The 24,937-nt window shown below is 44.0% G+C and overlaps 1 protein-coding gene across 1 annotated transcript; it reads right to left on the reverse strand.

Moving 5' to 3' along the window:
- Positions 1 to 3,648: 3,648 nt before the first annotated feature.
- DHTKD1 (dehydrogenase E1 and transketolase domain containing 1) lies at positions 3,649 to 24,043 on the reverse strand (the record flags this gene model as incomplete). The annotated part of the gene is made up of 17 exons (XM_082310228.1): positions 3,649 to 4,169; positions 4,638 to 4,723; positions 5,246 to 5,415; positions 6,529 to 6,611; positions 7,004 to 7,168; positions 8,259 to 8,365; positions 9,607 to 9,757; positions 10,143 to 10,282; positions 10,922 to 11,006; positions 12,095 to 12,407; positions 13,284 to 13,482; positions 15,045 to 15,216; positions 18,378 to 18,647; positions 18,969 to 19,163; positions 20,976 to 21,187; positions 21,921 to 22,076; positions 23,884 to 24,043. The coding sequence occupies 17 exons, from the start codon at positions 24,041 to 24,043 to the stop codon at positions 4,068 to 4,070; spliced, it is 2,766 nt and encodes a 921-aa protein (XP_082166354.1). The 3' UTR covers positions 3,649 to 4,067.
- Between the last annotated feature and the right edge of the window lie 894 nt (positions 24,044 to 24,937).

The following is a 24,937-nucleotide window of genomic DNA, read 5'->3' on the forward strand; positions in this document are numbered from 1 at the left end:
CTAACAGCACATAAAGCTTCACTTCTTGTTTTAATGACCCACAAAATTCTCCTGGGACCTGCTGTTACCCACTCACCCAACTTGTCTACCATTTCATCCGGCACTTTCCTGAATTAAGTTTCCTGCACACACTGGAAACTCGCTCCCGTTGTCAAGCAGCACTCTCATCTAGGGCTTTTCGCAATTTCTGCTTCTCTTTTCCAAAACGCTTTTTGCTTTTTTGCAAAAGGAATCCAGCGCTCATGCAGAGCAGGGCATGGCACGCAGACTGAAAACAGCCCCGTGTGTATCCGAAATTGGTAGGAGAAATGGCGTAAACCCCTAACTCAGCAAGTGCTTTGTCTTGCTGCTGGTAGCTGTTAGGCGTCAGGGAAGAGCGGTGTGCCGCAGGCGATCTGCACCAGCGACACCTGTGTTGAAGCTCTCCCTTCCTTAGCCCAGCACCCCTGGGGGCACAGCAACAGCAGGCTGGGGGCATTTAGCCGAGCAGCACTACAGGAATAGCTGTGTCTCCCACCGGGAGGATAAAACAGGCACTGAACACTCGAGCATCCTTTACTTGGTCAGACAACCAAACCTGCACGTGTGTGAGCGGTGCGTAGCAAGGCCAGGCTCAGGCCACGTGAACCTCAGCACACTGGGTCTGTTCTTCCCTTGTGTGTACTGTCAGAGTGAAAAAATGTGGGTTTATGTAATTTCATGCAGCTTCGAGTCAAAGCTGATGATTGTGCTCTACAACTTTCTTAGCTACAGCTGCAGCCAAAGCAATGTTACTCTTCAGCCTCCTTTTTCTAGTTATCGATGTGTAAGTTTTTTGTGACCAGAGCATCGGGAGATCTGATCTGAATTCTCTCAGTGCCAGGAGGCACACAAGGCGCGAACATCGTTCTTCCGCTTCGATCGGTCTGCGGCTGCGTGCTCTGGAGTCCCAAGGGCCACAGCGCAGTCTTCCGTCGTTTTTTTCCTCAAGATAGGACCGATCCAGTTCCATCTCCTCCTCCTCACTTCATTACTGATTTTCTCCATCTCCGCCATTTCAGGTTTTTTTTGAAAGTTGATGCTCGTCATTTCTATAACTTTTTTTTTTTTTTTTTCCGGGAGGAGGTAGTTGGCCTCCTGCCCAACCCCCATGACTTGGAGGGCGCATTGGGAGATAAATTGTACAAAAAGTACCGAGCATGACACAAGTGCCTGTTTGGGCAAAGTGTCTAACAAACTGAAGTACACACCCCAAGTATTATATCCAAACAAAATGTAACCATATCCCTGTGAAAGGACCGCAGCTGTTATTAGGTAATATTCGTGGTTAAAACCAGCAAGAAGTAAAGGACAGGCAGAGCTCGAGCTGTTCACAGGAAAGGCGATTTCATCCTGGAAGAGTCTCCTGCCCAGGGACCATGGCAAGAAATCCTTGGAAATCTCAGAGCAGAAATTGAAACCAGAGTATGTCTTGATTAGATAAAGCTGTTCAGAATGCATAAGAAGTTGTGAAGTTTGCTAGAGCAAACGTGATTTCATGTCACTGTGATGGATGTGCTAAAGAAGTCACATGAAACAGACTACAGAACAGAGATTACAGAGGTGACTTCTGGGTCATATAGAGTTAATGAATGAATGTGGGAATTAATTAGGGTGCCAAAGTATGCTTCAGAGATGCTTTTGGGAGCTGCTTCCCCAGGTGAATGCACACCCTTCCTCACCTGCCAGGACATTCCATCTGGAAATGCTGGATTTGGTTAAACCCCACTTGATTCTTTTAGAAAAGGTCTTTGGCTCGTGGTGGGTTTGGTTTATTCAAGCGTGTTCCCCCAGGTAACTTTGAGAGGAGTAGGGAGGTGCCAACTTCACACTGACAACTAGACCGGAAAAGAGAAAATGCTGGGAAAAATCCTGTGGTGATGGGAGCTGCCGGGGGACAGCAGGAGGGGAGCCAACACTGGGGTCTGCCCGGGCAGCTTTTACCTCCCTCTGCCATCTGGTTTTGATATTCTTCTGCTTAACCTCAATGTTTTGGTCATTTCTCCTTTGCTTCCCAATTAACACTGGTCTCCTTCCTGTCCCCAGATGACGGCTGTGCTGAAACCTTCCCTCGGGGAGCTGTGGGGCCAGGAGCCGGATGCTGACTGCTGGGGTACAGAGCATTTGGGTACAGAAATGTCTCTGCAGTTGGAAGTGGAGGGCAGCTTGGGAACAAGCAGGCAAAGGGGTTTTTTTTTCACATTTCTTCCAAACACATTATGTTGAAAAAGTCACAAAAGCAGAAGGGAAAGAGCAGTGGTGTAACAGAGCCTCCAGGGAGCCCTAACAGATCCCTTGTGGAGCTCTAGCCAACACTTACACTGGTCCTCTGAACGGATGCAGAGCTCCCACATACTGTGGAGGGAAGAAGAATTGTTCTTGGTGAAGGAGAAGACGGGATTCAGGAGCAGCCCTCTCAGAGCTCTCACGAGAAGTGACCCGTGGTCACTCCTTGCTTGCGAGGGCTAAAGCTGAACTCCTTTTAGTCACCGTCCTCTCCTGCCCACCTCGTCTCGTTGCTGGAGCAAAGGTGCAGTTTGGGAACTTCTTCAAATGGCTTGAATACCTGTATCTGTTTGAGCTCCTTCAGAAAACCTGGCTGATTACCCTCCTTCTGTCATTTGTTGCTCTCCCTTTCTCTGATTTCTTCTATTAACACATCTTTTCAAGACAAAGTCTGCGATACCTACACTGTGAAGAAGAGTTTTTGCTCAGGAACCTTCCAGCAGGCCTCTAGATGAGGATCTCCCCCAACAAAAAAACAACACCCAAAAAAGCCATGATGTTTGTGTTTTTTTGCTACAGCAGATTTTTTTTTATGAGCCCCTTCAACCTCCTAATTCTCCTGCCTCTCGCCCTTCCAGCTTTTGGTGTATTTGAAAGAAGCCCCACTATTACACCTTTCAGCAAGGTGTCCCTCAAACTCTTTGCAGCCTGCCTTATTGCACTTTTCTGTTTAGCTTGCCACACTTTTGGACTCTTTTCTGTTGCTCTCACTTGGTCACAACTTCAGCCTTCGTCCAGCACGACCAAGATTTTGTGTGGGAACTACGGACTGCTGGAGGAAGAAACTGAGCAGAAGTAAGCCCTTGAAAACAGGCCACCTTTGTGAGAACGGGTGAAACAGCACAGCAGCCTGGGACTGGAGAAGAGATGGTTTCTTAAATGCACTTCCCTTTGGCTTTACTCGTGAGAAGTTACAGGTTCCTTGTCAACACAGAAGACTAAACCAACGGGCCAATTCAACAGTACAGTCTTGGGGTTAAAAAAATACCAAGCCAACAAACCAGAAGGACACTGAGAAGAATTTCCCAGGTAGGAGGCAGTGTCACCCGTCAGGCTAGCCTCTAGGAACTGGTTTGGCCTCTACAAAACATGGTTCTAAAGCATGGCACGATCCCTGCAGCCTGCCTTCCACCCTGCAAGCTTGATTTAAAGCACTGCTTCTCCGAGCGAGAGAAACAGTGGTGCCTGAAGCCTTCAGGAGCCATCCTGCAAGGTCCTCCCCAGGAATCCTGCTTTAACAACTCATGCGTTGAGAAGAGCACCAGCAGCTGGAACAGATTTCATTTCTGGCCCGTAGGAAAAGAAATGAGAAAATCCACAACACTTTGCTATAGAAATGGCTCATTCCCAGGCACGGGGAAGCATTTATTCAACCAAACAGCACTAACACTTCTGTGGAAACAGAAACTGTTTCCACACATGCACCATCCCAGGGAACTGTCAAGTGCAGAGAAGCAACATGATACAAGGTATTTTATAGCCACCTCACCGATCTGCCCCCTGGACTGGATTTTTTTTTAACTTTAAAAACATGTTTTGTAGAAAATACTGCTAGAGAACAAGAAGAACCTAGAGTAACAGGCATCACCCTCATCTTTAGGTATTCCCCTACATGAAAAAATTGCTTCATCATTATAGAACTCGTTGCATTCCTTTTTCCCATTTTGGAGAACTAAGAGTCTTAAGGGTCTGGCTTTTGTTCTTCCTCATAGGAGGAGGCACCAAACACGACTGACAGCAGGAGTAGTCCCTCCGTTGAAAACTTAGACAAACGTGTTGGTAAGAATGTCTTCCTGCTGCTGGTGGTGTAGGGTTCCAATGCCAACTGCTGGGGCTGGTAAAGGAGGTCTGCTCACAAGACGGAGCTGAAATTTGAGTCAGGAGGAAATGATTAATGAAGCACAAGCACGGGATTGCATCCTGAGGTCCTCTGATGCCATGGTGATATCTACTGCCAGATACTGGGCGGTCCCAGCTGGCAGTAATGCAGGAAGTTATCGTCCCTCTCCCAAAGACCATGGCTCCAAGAACTTTACAGTGCATGATCTGCCAGAGCAAACAGCAGCTTTGGATTCTCCTCCTACTCACTTCAAGCATGTTGTTTCCTACCTGGGATCTTTCATCATCCTGTCTACTTAGACTAAACATCCGGTAAAAGAAAGCTCCAGTCCTGCTCGTCACCACTAAATGGTGCTATAAAGAGCACAAGTAGCTTAAATTAGAACACACATTTGGTTTAGGATTAGTTTTTTGTGTAAGCACCACAGAATTTTGCATTCAAGGAGAACCTCAAACTTCATTGTAAAGACTGAAACACCCTGGGGACATCTTACCTTAACCCCCAGCTGCTTTTCAAACCGTGGTGACACAAAGGACCATGGACCCATGTTCTGTGGTTCTTCCTGACTCCAGATGAAGACTAAAGGAAGAGTAAGGGTACATTACAAATGCACATATTTATCTTTTCATCAGCTCAAGAAAAATAGCTTTTTCTTTTGTAGCACCTCTGCCTTTTTTGTCTTGGCACTATCTTTGAAGGGAAGGCTTGCCAGACTGAATTCCCTTGCAGGTCACAGCTTGCTGAAGCCAAACCAAAAGTATGCCCACCATTAGGGTATACTGTGGGTATATTCTGCTCTTCTATGGCTATTTTCAAAAGCTCCTTACAGGACTGGACTGCAAAGAGCAATGCAAAAAATGCCCCAAATGGTTCACTCCAATTTTTAGTAGTGCTTTATGGAAGCTAACAATAGCAGAGAGACAAGTGCTTTTTTGCACAAGTGTTGAACACTTGTATTATCTCACTCCGGAAACACTAGATGTATGCCGGGGAGAGCAAAGAGGAAAAAGCCATTGCAACTCTTCATCCTAAAAGACTGGCAACAGATTTAGTTCAGTACTTCAAAGAGTGCAGAAACACAAAGGAAAACATCTGGCTGACCTTTCGCACGGCTGTATTTGCTCAGCTCTTGCTGTAGAGCTTCCAGGGGGAAAGGACACAGTTCTTCAAGCCTCAGAATAGCTGTATTGTGCTGTTTCTCTCCTAGTGTCTCTCTTTGTTTCACCAAAGCATAGTAATGCTTACCGGAACAGACCACCACTTGGGTGACGCTAAAGAAAAACAGGAATGTTTCCAAGTTTAGTGTTTTACAGAAACTCTATGCAAAGCCGTTTCACGCTTTCAACAAAAACAACCAGCCTAATTTTAAAGACAACTTTATGAAGCTGAATTGCTACCCTAGACCATCTTTTCTCTTCTTTGCCTTCCCTTCCTTCCCACTCCCCTCCAACAGCTGGCAAACTAACCTGGCACAGTATGCCAGAGCCCAGAGGTCCTGTTCTTCAGTAATCTTGGAAAGTTACCTTCCAATGGGATTCATCCCTCTTAGCTTTAACTGTCTAAAAATTAAACACCTAGTTGAAGCTAGTCATCTATGCGCTCTCTGAGGAGAATAAACCAGAGAGCGAGACAAGTACCTCCAGAGGACAATTCTCTCCCATGCCAAAAAGGAACTGCCTGCTGGAGATACACAGTTCCCTCCAGCAATCAGAGAGGTCTCGGCTGCTTAACCTTACGGGACAAAGGCAAGGAGATAAACCTCACCCTTTGTGCCTCACCATCCCATTTAAAAAACCCAAGATGCTAAGATACTTCCAGCCTTTTGGTTGTGGGTGAGGATGCAAACATCAGGGATGCTGTCAGACTCGGGTACTACTGTGACAAAGACCAGATAAGAACCTTAGGAGGGAAAAAAAATGAAGGCCAGAATTGCCCGTTGTGAACAGGATTCCCTAGCATATCTGAAGGGAGGGAGATACACACACGCAATTTATTACTGCCCTCACTTCACTTCATCAGCTCAGGTGTTCCAACACCAGAACAAAAATTCCACATCTCTTCAGGTAACAGCTGCTCCCACCAACTGTTAGGTACCAGGCATGGCGCAGAACAGCATCCGTCAGATTAGTAACGATGGTCACAGCCTCCCCGTGGGGGCAAGGGCTGAAAGCCTGAACACTTTACAATCATGCAGACAGATATGGTAACTATCAACAAGTAAGCAGAAGAAAAGGAGAGAAACAAGTAAAACTAAGTCACCCACCATAAAACAACATTTTCCCCCCAAAGTCACCTCTTTCATATCACCTCAAAGTTGAGCTGTTAGGTAGGAGAAAGGGATAGGACATCCTTTCTGAGCTTTTCCTCTAAGAAGGCAGAGCTACCTTTTAGGATCTACTGAGGAGTCACCAATGACAGGCTTGAATGTTGTCCTTGGGGCCATATCTTCAAAACTTGATACAGCAGCCTACATGGGGGAGAGCTGGAAGTTACCAAATCTTGCTGCCTTTTCCCTCAGGCCAGAGTTGGGGAGAGGATACCGAGACAGGGTGTTGGTAAGTACAAAAGATACAGTCTTCCCTCTCCCTCCTATTCCCATTCCCACTCCCACCGATGAAAGGTGGGATGATAAGGTTCCCAAGAACACCGCCAGACCTAGAATCAACCCTGCTTCTAGCTCACCTCCACCCAGCTTTAATCCTCAACCTATGCAGCCCCAAACAGGCAAAGCCCCACCGATTTGACCCCAAAACAGAGATCAGAGAACACAGAGGAAGAACAAAGAGAAAGGGGAAGAGAACAAGAGGAAGAGGAAGAAGAGAAGGAAAAAAGAAAAAAGAAAAGAAAGTTTTCACTTACAGGGAGCCTGAGTAACACTTTGGGAGAAACAACAATGAGAGGTTTCCTGAAGTTTCGGACCATCTGCCGCCGGAGTAAATGGAAATACTGTGCTGGGGTGGTGGGATGCACAACTGACATGTTGACCTGGTCCCCATCAACCCCCTCTTCTGAGCTGTCACACATCTATATAAGGGGAACACAGGCAATACCTTGTCAAGAAGCAAGCTGTGAGCCAAATATGCAAGAGAGAACCCAGGCACGTCAGGCACGCTGACTGGTATAAGAATAGAAGAGCAAATATCCCAGTTCAGACATTGACTGCAAGGGAAGAACAACTTCAGAGAAGAAATGGCTTTAGCATTTAACTGGCAGGATGATTATATCTGAACTGCTTCCTTCTAGCACTTTGTAACCAGGGCACGACACTTTTTCTAACAGTGGAGAGGTCATGACTTCTTCAGCAGCAGCATCCCTCTAAACATGCTGCAAACCCCTCCTTAAGCCATTACTCAGATGAAAAGGCTTTCAGTTACTTACTACAGTCACAAGAGCACAACAGTGATTTTTTTTCCCCAAAAAATGTGCCACAGATTTATTAACTGATATTTAATAGTGCCCAGCATTCTGTTTGTATGCTCTCTCTATAGTGGATAGGTCTGTGAGTGGCTTGCACAAGAGGGTGGCTGCCTGTTTCTGAGGCCAACTCCCAAAATGTTTTCTGCAAGTGCTCATTAGAGGTCTGCTATTTGCAATTCAGCAATTCTGTCTTGCTACTGGACTCGCTCTGTGGTACAGTGACACTGCTGAGGAGCAGCAATCAAAAAAAAGACGGCAGACAATACTGAAGCACGTCCCGCTAGAGCTGTTTGCAGAGGGCACACGGCCTCTGCAAACACTACGCAAATCTCACGTTACAAAATTTCATGTTAGCACACACGCACTTGGGCAGGTGCCAGAGATGCAAGAGGAACAGCAAGCATTTATTGCGAGGTTCAGAGTCTTGCAACCAGAGCTGTTCTGGCAGCATTTAAACCAAAACTGCTTCCTCACCACTTCCAGACCTGCACCTTCTCATCACAGTCCCCTTTCTACCTCCACTTTCACCCCAGCCCGTTCCTATCTCATCATGACGGTATGACACTGGTAAGTCACCAGCTTCTGATGTCACTAGCAGGTACACCAGGAACAGGGCGTTTTGCGGCAAGACTCCCAGAGCGTTGTTTGCCAGCGCTGTGATGGGGGATATGGGAATCTGAGAGGTGGGGCGGGGTACCTGTAGGAACCGTTCCATCCGGCAGGACGAGTGCTCAGGGCCTGCACCATCATAGCCATGGGGAAGAAGAATTACTATCCCACTCTGCAGAAGCCATTTGGCCTCACCTAGAAACATACAATGAGGAGGAAGGAAAGAATGATTCCCATGGAACATAAAGCTGCAAAACACATACCACTTTGCACAAACTACTCAGGAAAAAAGAATAGCTAATTTCCACATCATTAAATACAAGCCTGAAACATGCTGCTGGCATTTTGCCATGAGATTCACAACAGTGAAACAGCACACAGAAGATGACCTGAAGTTTCTGAAATTAGCACGTAACTTTGGGCTTCCAGAAGACTTCAGCCTCCATGTGGAGCATGACGTGGTGAAGATTTTAAAACAGTCTAAAACATCACCACAGTATGGAAGAATCCTCTTATTGCAATTGTGCTCCTGACTAACAGGGGTCCTCAAAGGTAACTCTCCAGTAAGCAAACCCCTAACCATAATTTATTGTTATTTTCTGCATACCTTGTCACTTGGTCCTCTGCAGGTGTGACCCAGGCAGCATCCTGTGAGCCAGTCCTAGCTAATACAGCAGTGCTAGCCACAGGCTAGTTGCCCTGGGCTCCATCAAACCTCCTGCGCTATTTAAGGGATTACAGTCAAATCCAGAAGGTAATTCATCCCAGCCTCAAATACATGTTGAGGATGGGTGGGATAAGAGGGCCTCTGAATTTCCATCTGTGATTATAAAGGGAGTGCAGAGGCCTAAGTGAGGCTACATGCCAAAACTCTGGATGCTTACATACACGGAATCCCACTCCTGAACTCCATCTCGGCATTTTCTCAGCACGTTCCAGCTCAGAGAGGTCTTTTTGCAATATCTGAGCACTCAGAAAACGTGCTAGAGTCAAACTTAGAGGTTGGTTGGAAGGCGCTATTGTGAGTTTGTTTGTTTGTTTGTTTGTTTTAAATAATCACTCTTTTCCTTCTGTATTGCTTCAGGAATTTTTCAGATGCCTCATGAAGGAAAGGTACAGCCTAAAAAGCTATCAACTATATATATACACAGAAAAATAAACAGTGGGGGGAAAGAAATGCCATTAATATAATCAGCTGTCCTTTCGCAATGACTGTCTTCTGCCAAGGATGGTGTGTCTTTCATTTTAGATGGATTGTCTTCAGAGAAAAGCTGCATAGAAGTCAGGATCACACAGGCAAGCTGACAAGACTTCTTGAGAAAACAGAATTCTTTTCTCAACACGTTACCCTTTTACTTTAAAGATGAAGGATTTTCTAAAAATATACTTACTACAAATCACTCATTTTTAAATATATTAGCTCCTTGTACACTCACCTCCAGAGATGAAAGTGTCAAATATTATCTGGGCTCCATTAAAGAAGTCTCCAAATTGGGCTTCCCAAATTGGCAGTAACTTAGGGCTCTCAATACTCATTCCATATTCAAACCCAAGCACAGCTTCTTCAGACAAGGGACTGTTACTCACCTACCAAAAGGAAATTGTTGGGAGGGGTGGGTGAGGAAGAAGACAACCCAAGGTTAAGAACCTTTGGAACCAGGCACATCAGTGCTAGGCACACTGAGGGCATGCACTCCTACAGGCAATTGACGGCCACCTCTTTTTTTGCTTTTCAATGAAGACACTGAGGGGAAAAGAATAATAGCTGATCTCTCAAGGAAAAGCAAGACCCCTTGTTAAATTCATAAAGGGGTAACTGCAAAGAATGGGGGTGATCTCACAGTTTTTATGTTTCTGTATCTGCGGTTTGCCAGAATATACAGACTACCTACATATGTCTCAGCAGCTTTAAAATATGCATTCTGTTTCAGCCCGACTGGAAGAAGGTTGTCTTGTGGACCACAGAACCTACCTCGAGGAAACCCTTCTGGTCTGGTGACATATGATTCAGAGGAATGTAGGTATCATCTGTCTCTTGGCAAACCAACATCGCGTGTCGTTGGCTAAAGGTTCCTCTGCCAACATCTTGTCCACTTAGTCTGATATTAAACCCTTGCCAAGCAATAAACAAAACACCCGATTAGCAAGTCATGTAAAAACAAAACATGCAGGACAAGAACTCCCCACTCCTAAAATATTACTTCTCTTGTTATGTCTCTTCTTGGATTTCCCCTCATATGGAATTCTTAACCAGGAGCAGCTCCAACTCACAAGCACAGAGATGCTCAGACATTTCTCTTTTCTCCTCTCTGCAGCCAAGAATTATTTTGTGGTAAATGATTCAATTTACTGAAGCAAACTGCAAAATATGAGCATTCTGTATCATATGTAAATGGACCCATGAATTCAGGCTAGAGATGAGGGAAAAGAAATTGTAGCATGAAACACTCTACAGGGTAAGCGTATGGGAGGCCCCCTGATGTCAGCTGCGTCACTCATGTGCTAAGCTCCAACTTTTTTGGGGGGTGGAAGGGAGTAACAATTCTTTGAAGGCATTTAGTACCCAATCTACAAATATTAGCGATACACAGGGCTCACGTTTACCTTCTCTTAGTACCATGAAAATGCAAACTGTCAAATTTATACATCATATCAACCTTTGGACTTAGAAACACCTAAGAAGTCTAATGTTATACTTTATCGTCATCAAAGCAAAAATATTGTATTGTCTGCTGTCTAGTTGCCTCTTACCTTGACTCAGGAGGGAACCAAATGCTAAAGTTTCAGCTGTTGCCCAGTCCAGCTTTTTTCCTTCCTCCATTTTTTGAATTCTCGACTAAACAAGCAAACAACAAGGAAAAGTTACTATTTTGCCTTTTTCCATCTGTAGCTCTTTTGGTGGCACAGATCAATATTAGAAGCTAGAAAAAAAATAAAAACACTGTAGAGAGAAATGCTGTGTTCCTGCAGCCAGCTTAGGTTGGTTTGGAATACACACAGTCTTATTTCAGCACATGCTGAAGAAGGTTGCCCTGCAGACCACAGAACCACGGACAACCCACGTGTTCACTTACCAGTCAACAAACTGAGGATTGACAAATCAGACCTTAGTCTGAAAAGAGTAAAAATCTTAGCACAGCACAGAGTGTGCTCTTGCCAGACCTTTGGTTTGTCTGGTCAGCAGTGATGAAAGACACCAGGTGTAAGTATTTCAGTCTCCAGAATTCTCCCCTGCTCTGGCCTGCAGAACTGCAGACAAATGATCACACCCAGCTGCGGTGTTCTTGCCTTGGGCTGGGAAGGCAAGAACATCAGTCTTCGGAAATACTCAACTCATGGCCTCTCCATGGCTGCCAACTAGACAGCTGCGCACGGTCATCGTTCATCAAAGGGAAACGTTCACAAACCCGAACAAATCCAATTACTGCGCACAAACTTACGAGCTATCAAAAATGGACTGTCAAACTTGGCCACATGTGCGTGCTTATGTTTATATATATAAAACATAAATGCTCACTGCTGGGTTTAGAAACTGTGTACACTATTACCAAGTTCCTGATTCATTCTCTCACAAAGTACTCATTAGAATCATAAAGTATATAAATGATAGCCATTTATCATAATACTTTCTATTATTTGTAAGAATAACAGAATGTATTTTCTATAAGCTTTTTTCTTCATTGCAACGAAACATTGTTGAAATAACAAAATTAAGTATATGGTCAGATCTGGGGGAGAGGACATGTCTGTCTTCAAAACTGGAGGAAAAATGGCATAATCCCAGCCTTGAAAAAGAGAGCGAGCTGCTTTTCCTAGAGAATACTACTCTGTTCGCCAACTGGCGGCCTTGCTGTGTTTAGTTTTTCCTGTAACGGGTCACATCTTTGAGCAATGGGACTAGAAGCATCATTATGCTTTACTGACCTGTGCGTAGGTCTTCAGAAGATGGTGGTGCACCTGGAGTTCTTCAGGCACCTCGACGGACTTGACTCCAATAAACTGCAGAAGTGGTACAGGCATACCTGTGTCCCAAGTGGTGATTTTAGCAGAAGGCTCGACGAAGCCTTTCCAGTGAGCCTGGAGGTTGGTAGGAGGTGGACTATACAAAGTCATGTTGGCAAGATGATCATTCAGTTTAGCATAGTAAGTCGTCTTTATTTCAGATACTTCAGCCTCAGTCATGAGCCCAGCAGCTATTAGGTGTTCTGCGTAAGTGTCTGGGATACTCTTACGGGATCTGTCAGGGAGGGAATCAAACCCCATAGACATTAAGCCTGAAAACAGTGTCACTGCAGAACAAGTACCAGGTACCATGGAAAACTAAAATAAATGATGTCCTGGTGCATTATACTCATTTGCATTGAGTCTGCTTTCCTGGCATTTCCAGAAAGATAACAATTCTCTTGGATATGTGCTTTACAGTCCTTTATTTTAAAAAAAAAAGTGCCTATAGTTGGCAGTTACAGGTAAAAGCAAGTCAAAAAAACCTCCCAGTTAGTTAGACTGATTCTGTGCTATCATGCATATTTTCTTCAGAAAACTTGACAGCAGGATTTCAGTATTAGCTGAGAATCAAGCCATCCATTCCATAAATGCTTGTCCTAAAATACCAGAATTCATTGGCCAGTAAATTTTTATGTGTATTTTTCTTTGGGGATAAGGATGGCGTCTGAATACCTTTAAATGCTCATAAAGATGAGTCCCCATTGGAACCAGCAGGACCAGGCAAAGACGAGACAAACGTTATACTGGCTTCCTGCCCGTTCTCCCACATTATCTACGCTTCCCTCTGGCACACAGAAGACAACTTTACCTTCTGCTGACTAGCCATCATGAACTTGAAATCCAAGAGCTACGTGCAAGATTGCTCTCCAAGAGGCATCAAGCCGTATATTCAAGAACCAACACGAGTGGTTACTTCCATTAACGCATCGTTATCAGACTCACGCCTCAGTCAAGGGCTGCTGACGGCGTAGCTACACTTACTTAAAGACCTGTCAGTACGGCGAAGGATCTTCGTTATACAGAGACTTCTACTACAGCAGCAGGCAATAGTGAGTTGGCGTAGACACAAGTACATTTTGGGTTCCCCCATCAGGTGTGTTACCCTTACCTGATGATTTTGTACATGCTGGGGTTGGTGAAGAATGGCTCATCAAGTTCATTGTGGCCCCACTGCCTGTAGCACAGCAAGTCTACTATTACATCCTTGCGGAACTGGCGTTGGTACTCAACAGCCAGTCGTGTGGCACGGACGACTTCTTCAGGATCATCCCCATTCACATGGATAACTGCACATCCAACAATTTTACCTGCCCAGGGATTCAAAACACAACAACAGTAATCACACTCACCCCCTTCAGAAGAAAGCGGACACACACCTGCTCTGCTGAAAACTACAGACACCTCATGTGAAGTGTGTTTAACAAAAACAAATCTACAGAAGATGCTCTTTGTGATGACAACGGGGGTAAGGAGTAGGAGTCTTCCCCGAGAGAAAGTGCAATTAGCCCAATCTGTTGTACTTGTCACAGTTTGAGCACAATTTCTTCATTAGTGCTAAATTCCCAGAGGACTTTCTATACACAGTTTCTACATCTTCTTAACCTGGATGGAAGTCTCCAGGGAAGGGGAGAGAACTATTTGATCGCTTCTCTTTCAAGCAAAAACTGAGTTTTGTTTCCTTCTTATCCTAAGCTATTACTACTAGGAATTCATACAGGCTAGAAACAATCTTCTCCCTTGTTAGTAGTCATTCTATCCATTGCTCCTCCAGGCAGAAAGGTCTCTTCATGAAAGAGAACACTGCAAAATTCTTAACACCCTCTCCTGTATGACAATTTGGCTGCAAACCTTCCCAGCAACAGAGTGCTCCTCCTGTACTTTATCTGCCCAAATTCTGGGAAATTAAGATGCTTCAGCCATTCCTGACCCACGTCAAGTTTCCCTCCCTAGCAAAATCCCAAAGCTCAAATGGGTAACACCCCCCCTCCTCACTGACCAGGGAAGAAGAAAGGAAAACTAAGGATGCAGGGAAAAAACAAAACCAAAAAATAAAAAAACCCACAACACAAAACTAGCCCAGGGAAAAAGTAATAACAGCATATGCTATCTACCTTATCAGATTTAATGTTCGGTTTGATGAAACCATAAGACAAACACAAACACTTGATGTTAAGTCTTAAAAACATACATTTGTCTATTTTTAATTCTAGGAGACACACACAAGGGAACTAACTACTGCGTCTCTGATCTTGCTGATTATAATACATCTGTTTATCACTAAGAAAGACCAGTCCAAAACAAAAGACTTCTAGTTTAAGCTTCGAAATAGTATGAGACTCATCTTTCAATTAGAAGCTCAACAAGTTCACCTGACAACAAACAAAACAGAAAAATGAAGGAGTATCTGACTTATAAATCTTGCTCAGAAAACACACTGGAATTATTTTTATTAAATTTAACAAGATATGTTTAAAATACATCTACTATACACTCCAGCACAATAGATTTTTAAAAGCTGTCAATGACATGGCAGAAATTAAATGAGTTATAAGACTTCACAGTAATCTTGCAAATATTTTATAACATCCAGTAAAAATGTGACAAGATTTTCCCTTGATATTTAGTCTTTGCCATAAAACAGATGGGGGAGAGCGTATTTTTAGCATCTGAATTTTTGCTAGTAGGAGGTAATAATCAATAATAATTTTAATTTCTACTCCATCATGAAAACGGAGATATATTAATCTAACTCCCTAGAGTTGATAGGCACGTGCTATAAAAAGCCCATAGAATAGCGTATATTCACACTGGAGTTAAAAATCCCTTCTGACACAACAGGCAATCTTCCTCCTGATTCAACTATACATACCAATGTCACTACAGTACAGAGATGATCTTCCTCGGTCTGGAGGAGTGGTATAGCCCAGCTGGTTATTAACAATCAAATGGATGCTCCCACCAACTCTGAAATGTGGCAGATTAGAGAGGGTCAGTGTTTCAGGAACAATCCCTTGCCCAGAGAAAGCAGCATCGCCATGAACCTACATTGGGGAAGAAGATGGAAAAGTCTCATTAGAAAACACTGGTGGAACAGCAAAATCAAAACCACAACTCATTAAGCAACACCTTTTAAATTGAGTAGGTAGAACAGATACAGTTTCCACCGGATCCACTTCTTAACCCCTTTCAGACTACTGTTTTCATGATTTGAGAGTCCATATAGTCTTACCACTAGCACAAGGTCATAGCAGCCAACATCTGCATGTGACTGCCTGATGTAATCCCTACCTGGAACGGACCTATAATCTCGTAAAATTGACCCACCAGCGTATAGGTGACTGCAAGCATCATGGCTATAGCAAAGCTGCAGCAGTCAGCAGCAAGTCGCTGACCACTGAACCAAAGGAAGCCAGTCAGCACAGCATTTGCTACACGCTTTGCTGAAAGTTAAATGCTGGTGAACTGGGATTTATGCCTACTGCCACCTTACCAAATAGAGACAAGAACAGACTTGATGGAAAAAAAAGTGGAAAAGGAACTGAATGGAAGCATATAAAAGTAAATAAAAGCTTTCGGAAGGAAATATAACCTAAGCTTTTAGTTACATTTCAAAACTGCAAATAAATGTTGCAAATAAAAAAGTTTGGAAGGGGAGGGGACACTACTGTGGCATTCAACCCAGGTTTCCAAAAAGCTTAGAGATACTAGAGTGAGTATCATCTAGCATTTCAATGTTTTGAAACTAGAGATAGTTCTCCATTGATGAATCTGATCACAGCTTCCTCAGAACGCAGACTCGATCTTTTGCAGATCAAAGTCACTAGGCAGATTGATGCAGTTTCTTATTAAAACCAGATGACAGTTCTACTTTCTAATTATGGGATAATGGTTTCAAGCCTTAAGAGACTTTTGGAGGTGCAACTACACCTGGACAAGAGTAGAGGTGTAATCAACCAGTGAAATGGTAGCACCGTGTTTTACACAGTTCTAATACAGAGACTTTTTTAAAAGGTATCACAGAAAACCAAAGTTAACTACTGCAGGAGAGAGCCAACACAGCATCCCCACTCTACCCCTTACCATGCTACACTTGTTCCTGAAGTGTTGGGTTTTCACTTTTCCCTTTTGGTTTCTTCTGCTGCCTACGAAGGCTATGTATCTCCGTGATACCATTTGAATGAAGACCCTAGAATATCTGAAAGAACTTTATGGCCTTCAGTACATCCCAAAGCATTAAAGCCTACAGACAGTGTGACTATCCAACTACACAGGACTCTTCATATGCATCTCAAGCCCAGAGGATTCAGTTCCTGTGGGGCAGGTAGGATTTTACTCATTCTAGCAGAAAGCTGGAAACAGTTTTTGCTAGCACATGTTTTTTTCGGGACAGCATTAGCAAAACACATAAAAGGAAGGTCACCATCAAGTTCAATTCATCAAACAGTGACCCTGACAGTGGAACATCAAACGTGAAATTTATTTCAGGGAGACCTTATTCTCAGATTCCAGTTCAAATCATAGACACCAGTAGTTGTTTGATGTCCAGGAAATGGAGTTAAGACATGTGAGAAGGCGAAAAATAAGCCACTCTTCAGTAGAGATGGACAATTAAACATTGCAGAAGTGTCCACGGTAGTTATCCAAGGAAGAGTTTTATAGTCTTCATACATTCCAAGCACACTGAAGTTCCAGAAAAGAAGATCTTCAGACCGTGGACAACTAGGATCACCACTGACACTGGCACCTTAGGTGATCTTTACTCTTTTCACCCTCAAGCTCTGGCACACAGGCTAGTGGAAGAATAGAACAAATGCCAGAGTAAACCTCAGTTCTGAGTTTCTACACTTGTATTTCTGGAGAGAAAGCACTACGAAAACAGAAAGCCCAAGGAGAAACTTCCAAACCAAGATTCTGAAAGAGGAAGTATCTGCTTTCATCTCTTTCTCCTCAATTGAACGAGAGCAGTTACCAGTCACAACTGTAAAAATTTGCCTTTTTTTTTTTTTTTTTGTAATCTAACTCTTGGACCTCTCAAAGACACAATCACAAGTACTGATGTTCACATTACATGAAACATTTTCTTTCTTTTGGGAATACTTTGAGTCAGTTTACTAACATAACACAGAGGTGGCTAGCTTGGAGTTAAATGTTGTTCTCTACTATGCAACCTTCCCTACCACTTACCGCCTCAAAACCCGAAAAGTTAAATCTTTCTTGCATAGGAAGGGTCCATTTATCCTAAAGAATCTTTGTTTAAAGAGTCATAGTAGTTTCATTGCTACACTGTGAAGATCTAACATTATGAGACAGACAGAATCTAAGAAGTAATATCTTATCAAGCTAACTGACATAACTGCCCTGAAAGACAAGGAGAAGACACATCCGGCAACAAACTTTTCCTCCTGCACTTGCATGCCCCAAAGTCTTTTTTTTTTTGTTTTTTAATTAAAAAATAAGAACAATAAAACCCCAACTTGCCTCCAGTTTTCTCAATATTTCTGCTTTTTCTCAGTATCCACATCCTTCCAGAAGGAAGCAAAACATTTATTTAACCAAAATATGTCATCACTTCTACCTGTAACTTCCTCCATGTTTATTATACTTCACAGGAGAACAGTTCTGCCTAACTCATTTTTACTCCCGGCTTTAAAAATGTTTAAGAGATTGACTCACTTCTATTTCCAAGTTGAATACAATACAAGAAAAGAGAACTTATCAAGGAACTATTTAGGACTGCCTCCACAGCTATGAAAGACAGTTCAAGGAGCAAAAACCAATTCCAGCAGACTTTCTTCAATAGTACCATGATAAAATGACAAAATTCTAAATCCTCCTGTGTATTATGCAACCTTGTTGATAGTTCTTCTCCAAACTAATTTAATTAAAAAGAAGTCTAACAGTAGTGGTTTAAATGCAAAAGTGGTCTGTGAGGAAAGGCACACATGGCTGCCAATACAGAGTATTATTAAAATAAAGGAAGGTTCTTCAAAAATCTTGGAAGTGGAATTGTTTAAATGCCAGTATCATCACATATGTCACCTGGAAATCCTTCTTCCCCTCTTCTTTCTCCATAAAGAGGATCCCAGTTCTTGATATTCTACAGTAATTCAGTTTTGTTTGATATGTCTATATACACCACTTCTGTTCACATGCTAGTCCAGGAAGTCTTACAAAGATCAATTACAAATTGTGAGTAAAATACCTGCAGGCAAATAACTTTGTCTCCAGGCTGTGCGGAGCTCTCTGGGGAGTAATCTCCATCGAGCAGAGACTGTTGCCTTCCTCGCGTCTTGCCCACGGCCACTGGATTGATTGCTTCTAAGTGCGAGGGGTTAGGTAGCAAGGTGACATGCACGGGCCTGTGTGAACCGAAGTCAAGATCTACAGAAGATGTCAGGTGGGAGAGAACATCCCCAATGGCCGTGGAATTCTCTGGAAACTCACTCAAACCACGCATCTTACGGAACATGAGCTGCATGGAAACAAATTTGGTTAAATCCCCTTTGCGATTCATTAACACATTGGAAGAAAAACATTTACAGAACTGTATGCTCTCCTACTCCTGAAATTGCAAGGATGCTTCAGATAACAGCACATAAACCCCTTCATTAGAGTTCTCTTTAACAGTCTCCTGTGAAGATCCGGCTGAGGTGCTGACAGATGGGGAATACACTCTTGCACATCTAACTTTTTTATTGCTTCAGCATTGGCAACACAACAAACTTTTAGGTTTTTACTTCATCGCAAACAAATTAGGCACAGAGCAACTGTCAATGAATTCTAAGTCTCTTACCTCAGGTGGAAGCTGAAGTAAACCCGTGAGAAGATTAAGTCTTCCACGATGAGGCATTCCAAGAATGATATCCGTCACACCGCTGTACGCACACATCTTGAACAACTCATGGAAGAAACCCATCATACTCTCTGCTCCTTCACCACCATACCGCTTCACTGTGGCAAACTTCGTGGCTAAGAAGTGATCAAACTCCTATTAAAAATGGGAGAACTTCAGTATTAGGCTATTTTAAGCAGCAGTCTTCTGTTTATAAAATTGAAATATAATTTATGTTTGTACCTTTAAGGCCTACAGACCTAAGCATACCCCTTGAAAGACTCAGCTCATTCTCCACCTACACAGTCTGAGACCAGAAGCTATGATGACTTCAAGAAATCAGCTCTTATCTCCTCTTAGGCAGAAAAATGTTGGATTGAGGACCAAATTGTCTCTATCTAACATGGAAGGAGATGCATGAAGAAATATAACACCAGAGCAATTTAGAAATTCCTTGACAGTTTACTTATTTTAGGTGCAAATTAAGGAATGGTGTTCTTTTACAGTATAAACCTTAACTATCCTGAGATGCGAAGTGCTAGAGAAGCACAGCATTTCATTGTGATTACTATTAGACCCAGTCCTTAGTACTTAGGTAGAAGAATGCTTGAGAGAAGGAAAATAAATTAATCTGGATTTACTTCATTTTCCTCTCACTCCTCCCACTTCACTCCATTCATCTACTCCTAGACAGCTCTCGCAAGTGGCAAAGTTTTGGAAGCACTGGAAGTGTCTCTAGTGTTTTACAACTGAAGTCTGAAAATAAACGAAGTCTGTAACTGAGAAGGGAAGACTGAGCCACAGCCAAAGATCTGAGCCAACTGCTGAACACCTTCTAGTTAAGCAACATTTAGTTCCAAGAAATAACGTATGCAAAACTAATCGCACATAGAAGCAGTTTTTTTCCTGTCAAATTCTACACTCCAAGTACAGTTCTGGTCATCCTGAAGTCAACAGGGGATTTATCAGGGTCCTGATTTCACCCTCCTGTGTCACTGTCAAATCCCTTTAACTGCCAAAGAGGCAAGAAAAATATGAAATGTGCCATACACTTCTGTTTAGTCATTGGTAAATATTACATTTAACACTCCTTCCGCTTGGAAAACTGGAAACAGGGACAACTTCACAGATCCTGCTCTTCTACCTTTCCCTCCTTCTGGATAACACAGGGAGAAAAGGGGAAAAAAAGAAAAATTTTCACAGTACAGAAGTATTGGAATAAATTTTCGCTATTTTGCAAGTACATAAATCTTTCACTTCCTTACAGAATGCATTGAACAAAGGTTCCTTTGCTGAAAAGCAGCAAATTTACCAGTGCTATATGGGTAACACCTCAGTCCAACTCTGTTTTGTTCTCCCAAAACCTTGAGAGGCATCATACTTTAAAGCTAATAAAACAGATCAGCATGAGGGTGAAAGGAAAACACAGAACAGCTACACCAGAGCACAGAATTTCATAGAGCTCTGCCCAGCCTTGCATTCCCATCAGTAACATTGAATATAAGCTCTCAGATCATTAGCCTAAGAGAATCTCACTTTTGAAGACTGATTACTTCAGGATTTGTAGTGTCATTATTTGTGTTTCCAGATGTTAAAGAATATATGTTACAAGAATATATATTACACTCAACATATGTTCTAATTAGTTCTAAAAGCCTTTTGAGTTTGGAACTGGCTGGAAATATTTACCTAGAAAGAATTTTCAAAGTAATCAATGCAAACCAAAAGGTATCGCTATTTGTTTCAATAATGGCTGCTAAGTAATTCAGCAACAACCTCCAATGAGATTTCTGCATTTGTGTACTGCACTTTTTCAGGCAAAACCTTGTACTTCTCCCTCTTGCACATTGTCAAAGCCTTCCAGGATAGCGATTGTTCTTCTTCTGCATGAATAATGTCTGGAGCAGTGAAGGGTTCACGACAGACTCCACGACAATTATTACAATCCAAGAGTAATGAACACGGTACCTGGGACTCCAACATGAGTTTGCACAAGTGCTTTTTCTCTTCAGGTGTAAATGCTTCTTGTTTTAGCTCTTCAAACCTTTTAGTAAACCATTCTCTCTCCTCCAAAGTGGAAAGCTGGCTTGTTTCTATGGAAATATGCCCGCAGTATATATGGTCAAGGTAAGCCAACACATCCTCTAGGGAAGCCTCTTCTTTTCCCATGTTTAGAAGCCCTGGTGGGAAACAAATGTTATTAGTTGCTTTGGGGGACGAGGGGGAAGCACTAAGACTGAAACTGTTGTCTTGTCTTCCTTTCCTCCATTTAAAAACAAAACTCAAGAAATTATTTTATAAGCACACTTCAGTGTTATTAATATGAGGGTCTCATGCTTATTTGTAAGGTGCTCAAAACGCCTTTCTGAAAGTTTACCATCAATGAAACAAAGTCGCTGGTTTTGTGACTCAGTATAGCACTCAGTATCTCGTGGCTCAGAGAGATGAGCTCCAATCCCAGCTGCACCACAAGTAAATAAGCACCTGTTTTGCCTATGGAGAACACAAAGCACAGAGAAGGCCCTCCTTTGTTCAAGGCCACAGCGAGAGTCTAAGAGATCCAAGAAAAGACAAGTCTTGACTTGTGCCCCAGTGCTCTGGCAGCTTCACTGCCCTGTTAAGTATTATGCTAAATCACAGAATGTTACAGCAACATAAGAAATTAATGTATAACCTCAGTAGTTGTAAGAACAAGTAAAAATTTTCATGGTTTCCAAAGATGCTAGAAGGTAGGCACTCATTACATGATGATTTCTGCAACAAACACCTAAGTAGGCTGAAGTTAAAAATTCTCCGTCCAACAGTTCATTACTCATTGAACTGCCACTCAATATTTGGCTCTTCCACAGAGGACACAGCCTCCTAATAAACCACCCGTGAAGACAATTTGCTGTGATAAGGCTGCAGACTTACCTGTAGTAATGAGAGGCCCTTGAAGAACTTCAGCCAGCTCTTGGATTTCGGGTACCATGTTCATAACAGCTTGGCCAGCAAACAGTGGGTTTATTTTGGCTGCTTTGTGGCCATGTTCAGCGTATGCAGTTATTAAACGAGCAAGAGCATGGTCAACTAAAACCAAAAAGAAAGCAGAACAGTATCACACACATGCTCACATTTAATCCATTTACAGCACCAACACAGGAGTATTCTGTCAATTGATAATGATCAAAGCTCTGGCTGGAAAGACAGTTTTTCTAAGCAGTTGTTTTCATCTTATCACCCCACCATCAAACTGCTAAATCTGCTCACCCATCAAATTTTCAAGCAAGTACACTCTAGATTTCCCCCACGGCTCCCCTCATAGTTAGGGTCCTGTAAACATATGCAAAGCTACTTCACTTTGCTTCCAATCTCTTTACAACAGGTACGTTCAACTTGACAATGGCACAGTACCAGTGTGCAGTCTTATTTCCTCAGCTGATGCAAATCATGCCACTTGCGCTTCCCTGTTCCTTGCTGGAATGACAGGAGGATAGGGTCTTAACAATAATTCACATCCTACGACTTCACAAAGAAGCCTGCGTCTGCAGGAGCCAGTAGCCAACAGCATGTGCACATGCTGAGCCAGACATACTAAAAACTGAAATATGTGAACAGGTTTTCAAAAGACACCACCAGCAACACACTGTTGCAGGCATTTTGCATTGAGGTCAAAAAATTATCAACATGAGCAAAATTTGACCAGCCGAAAGGTCATGCACACAACATTATTGTCATTGAGCACATGCCACAGACCAGGTCGATAAAACGCAAACCAATAAAATATATTGCAAGCAGAATCTGCTACGAATTAATGATATGAACCAGTTTATAACGCATTTCTAATGCGGGTTTTTTTTCGCCCTGATAAAGATGCAGCGCTGACAGTATTCAGGTCTGAAGACTTTCATTTTCCAAAACAATGCAATTTCTGAGACTATTTCACAAAGTTATTTCTCTGACATTCGTATTTCCACTGCTGGCACTCTGCTCCAGCTATTACGTTCCTGCAGTCGGCCGGTTCAAAACAAGTCCTTTTCTCTAACAGGTTCTACAATGGAAGAACATAACGCTAACGTCTCGCACAACGCGGTCAGCAAGAAAGCCATTTAAAAGCCAGTTTTAAGATGTAACACATATTAACAGTTTCCTTGCTTAACAAGGAGGCTACTTAGTGATGGGACTTGGTGTCCAGGAGCTAACAAACCGGCGTCACTCCTGCTCCTGCGCAACGGACTTAATTCCTAGCGGAGTCTCCTGAGGCGTTAATGCAGGGACGACGCTCCTATCCCAGAGAGCTTTCTGCTTGAAATTATTTTTATACACTATCAAACTGAGCTAAAAGCATCACAGTTATTGCTACAGCACAGTTATCCGTACTTAGCTCGTTCAAGCACAATAATATAAAAAAGAAAAAACACAGGCACATGGCACAGGTGCTTTTATGAGCAGCAAAACGCTACAAGAGCACGTTACCAAAGTAACTTCAGCCACTGACAGCCACCTCGGCCCGTGGAGCTGGGCAAGGTGTCAGCGGGCTTCCTGGGCAACCAAAGCCTTTGCGAGGCGGACCCGCCCGGCGCTCAGCCCTCCGCTGAGCCGGGAGGCCAAGCTCTGCCTCACGGCGAGCGACACCCGCCAGCAGCCCCGAGGAGAGGCGCCGGCTCCGGACGGCGCCCGCTGGATAAAGCCCCTCAGATCGACGCTTCAGCGCCCTCGGACTTTGGGCCCCTGGGCGATGGCGGGGCCGTCGCCTCCCTGAGGCGAACGCGGGGCTGCCGAGCACAGCCCGAGCCGCGGCGGCGGGAACCCTGCCTCTCCCCGCGCCTGCGGGGCCGCCCCCGCCGCCCTCCCCTCAGCCCGGCGCAGCCCCGCTGGGAAGGGGGGGGTGCCCGACCTGCTTTGCCGTTCGCCCCGGCGCCCCGCGGCTCCACCGATCGCCCGCTCTCCGCCTTCCGCGGCTTGTAGCCGTAGACGCCCCGCTCGGTGCGGTACCAGCGCCGCAGGCCGCCCCTCCACAGAGCGCAGCGAACGACCCTCGCCGCCGCCGCCGCCATGGCCGCCCTGCTGCCGCCCGCCAACCGCCGGCCCCGCCGCCGCCACCGCCCCCGGGCGGGCTGGGGCCGCCGCTTCCCGCCCCGCCGGCGGAGGGGTGAGGCGGCCGAGGCGGCCGCGGGGGGGTCGGCCGTGTGTATATCCCTGAAACCTGACTGCCCGGGCTATTTCTCTGATCCCTTCAGCGACTTCAGACGTGTTTTCCAGTATCCTGGTATTTCCTATTAAAAGGCTGCCTAATTTTCCTATTAAACAGTCTCTGAAACGTATCAAAGCTCAATCTTGTGTATACTGTATGCCAGATTATGCTTAGACTGGGAGGAGACATAGTAACCTCATCACCTCTGGAAAAACTACCAAAAAAAGACATGAGTTTTAGAAAAAGTTTTAACAAAATCTAAAAGCTTCATTTAAAGTTTTCAGGTGCCTGCGAACCGTTTCCAATCGCATGAAGGACAAGAAAGTCCAGCAGTAGTCAGCGCGGCTTCGCCACGCTCGACCAGCTTGATAAACTTCCAGGACGAAGTGACTGGCCCGGTCGATGAGGGGAGAGCAGCGGGTGTTGTCTGCCTGGACCTCAGTAAGGCCTTTGACGCCGTCTCCCATAAAATCCTCGTAGAGAAGCTGTGGATGAGCTGGAGGAGCACAGTGAGGTGGGTTGAAAACTGGCTGAATGGCCAGGTCCAGGGGTGGTGATCAACGGCGCAAAGTCTAGTTGGAGGCTGGTAACTAGCGGTGTACCCCAAGGGTCTGTTGTGGGTCTGGTCCTGTTTAACATCTTCAGTAATGGTCTGGATGATGGGGCAAAGCGTACCCTCAGAAAGCTTGCAGATGAAACAAAACTGTGAGGAGTGGCTGATACATGAGAGGGTCGTGCTGCCATCCAGAGGGACCTC

Source organism: Platalea leucorodia, assembly GCF_965183815.1.
Source record: "Platalea leucorodia genome assembly, chromosome: 4".
NCBI lineage: Eukaryota > Metazoa > Chordata > Aves > Pelecaniformes > Threskiornithidae > Platalea > Platalea leucorodia.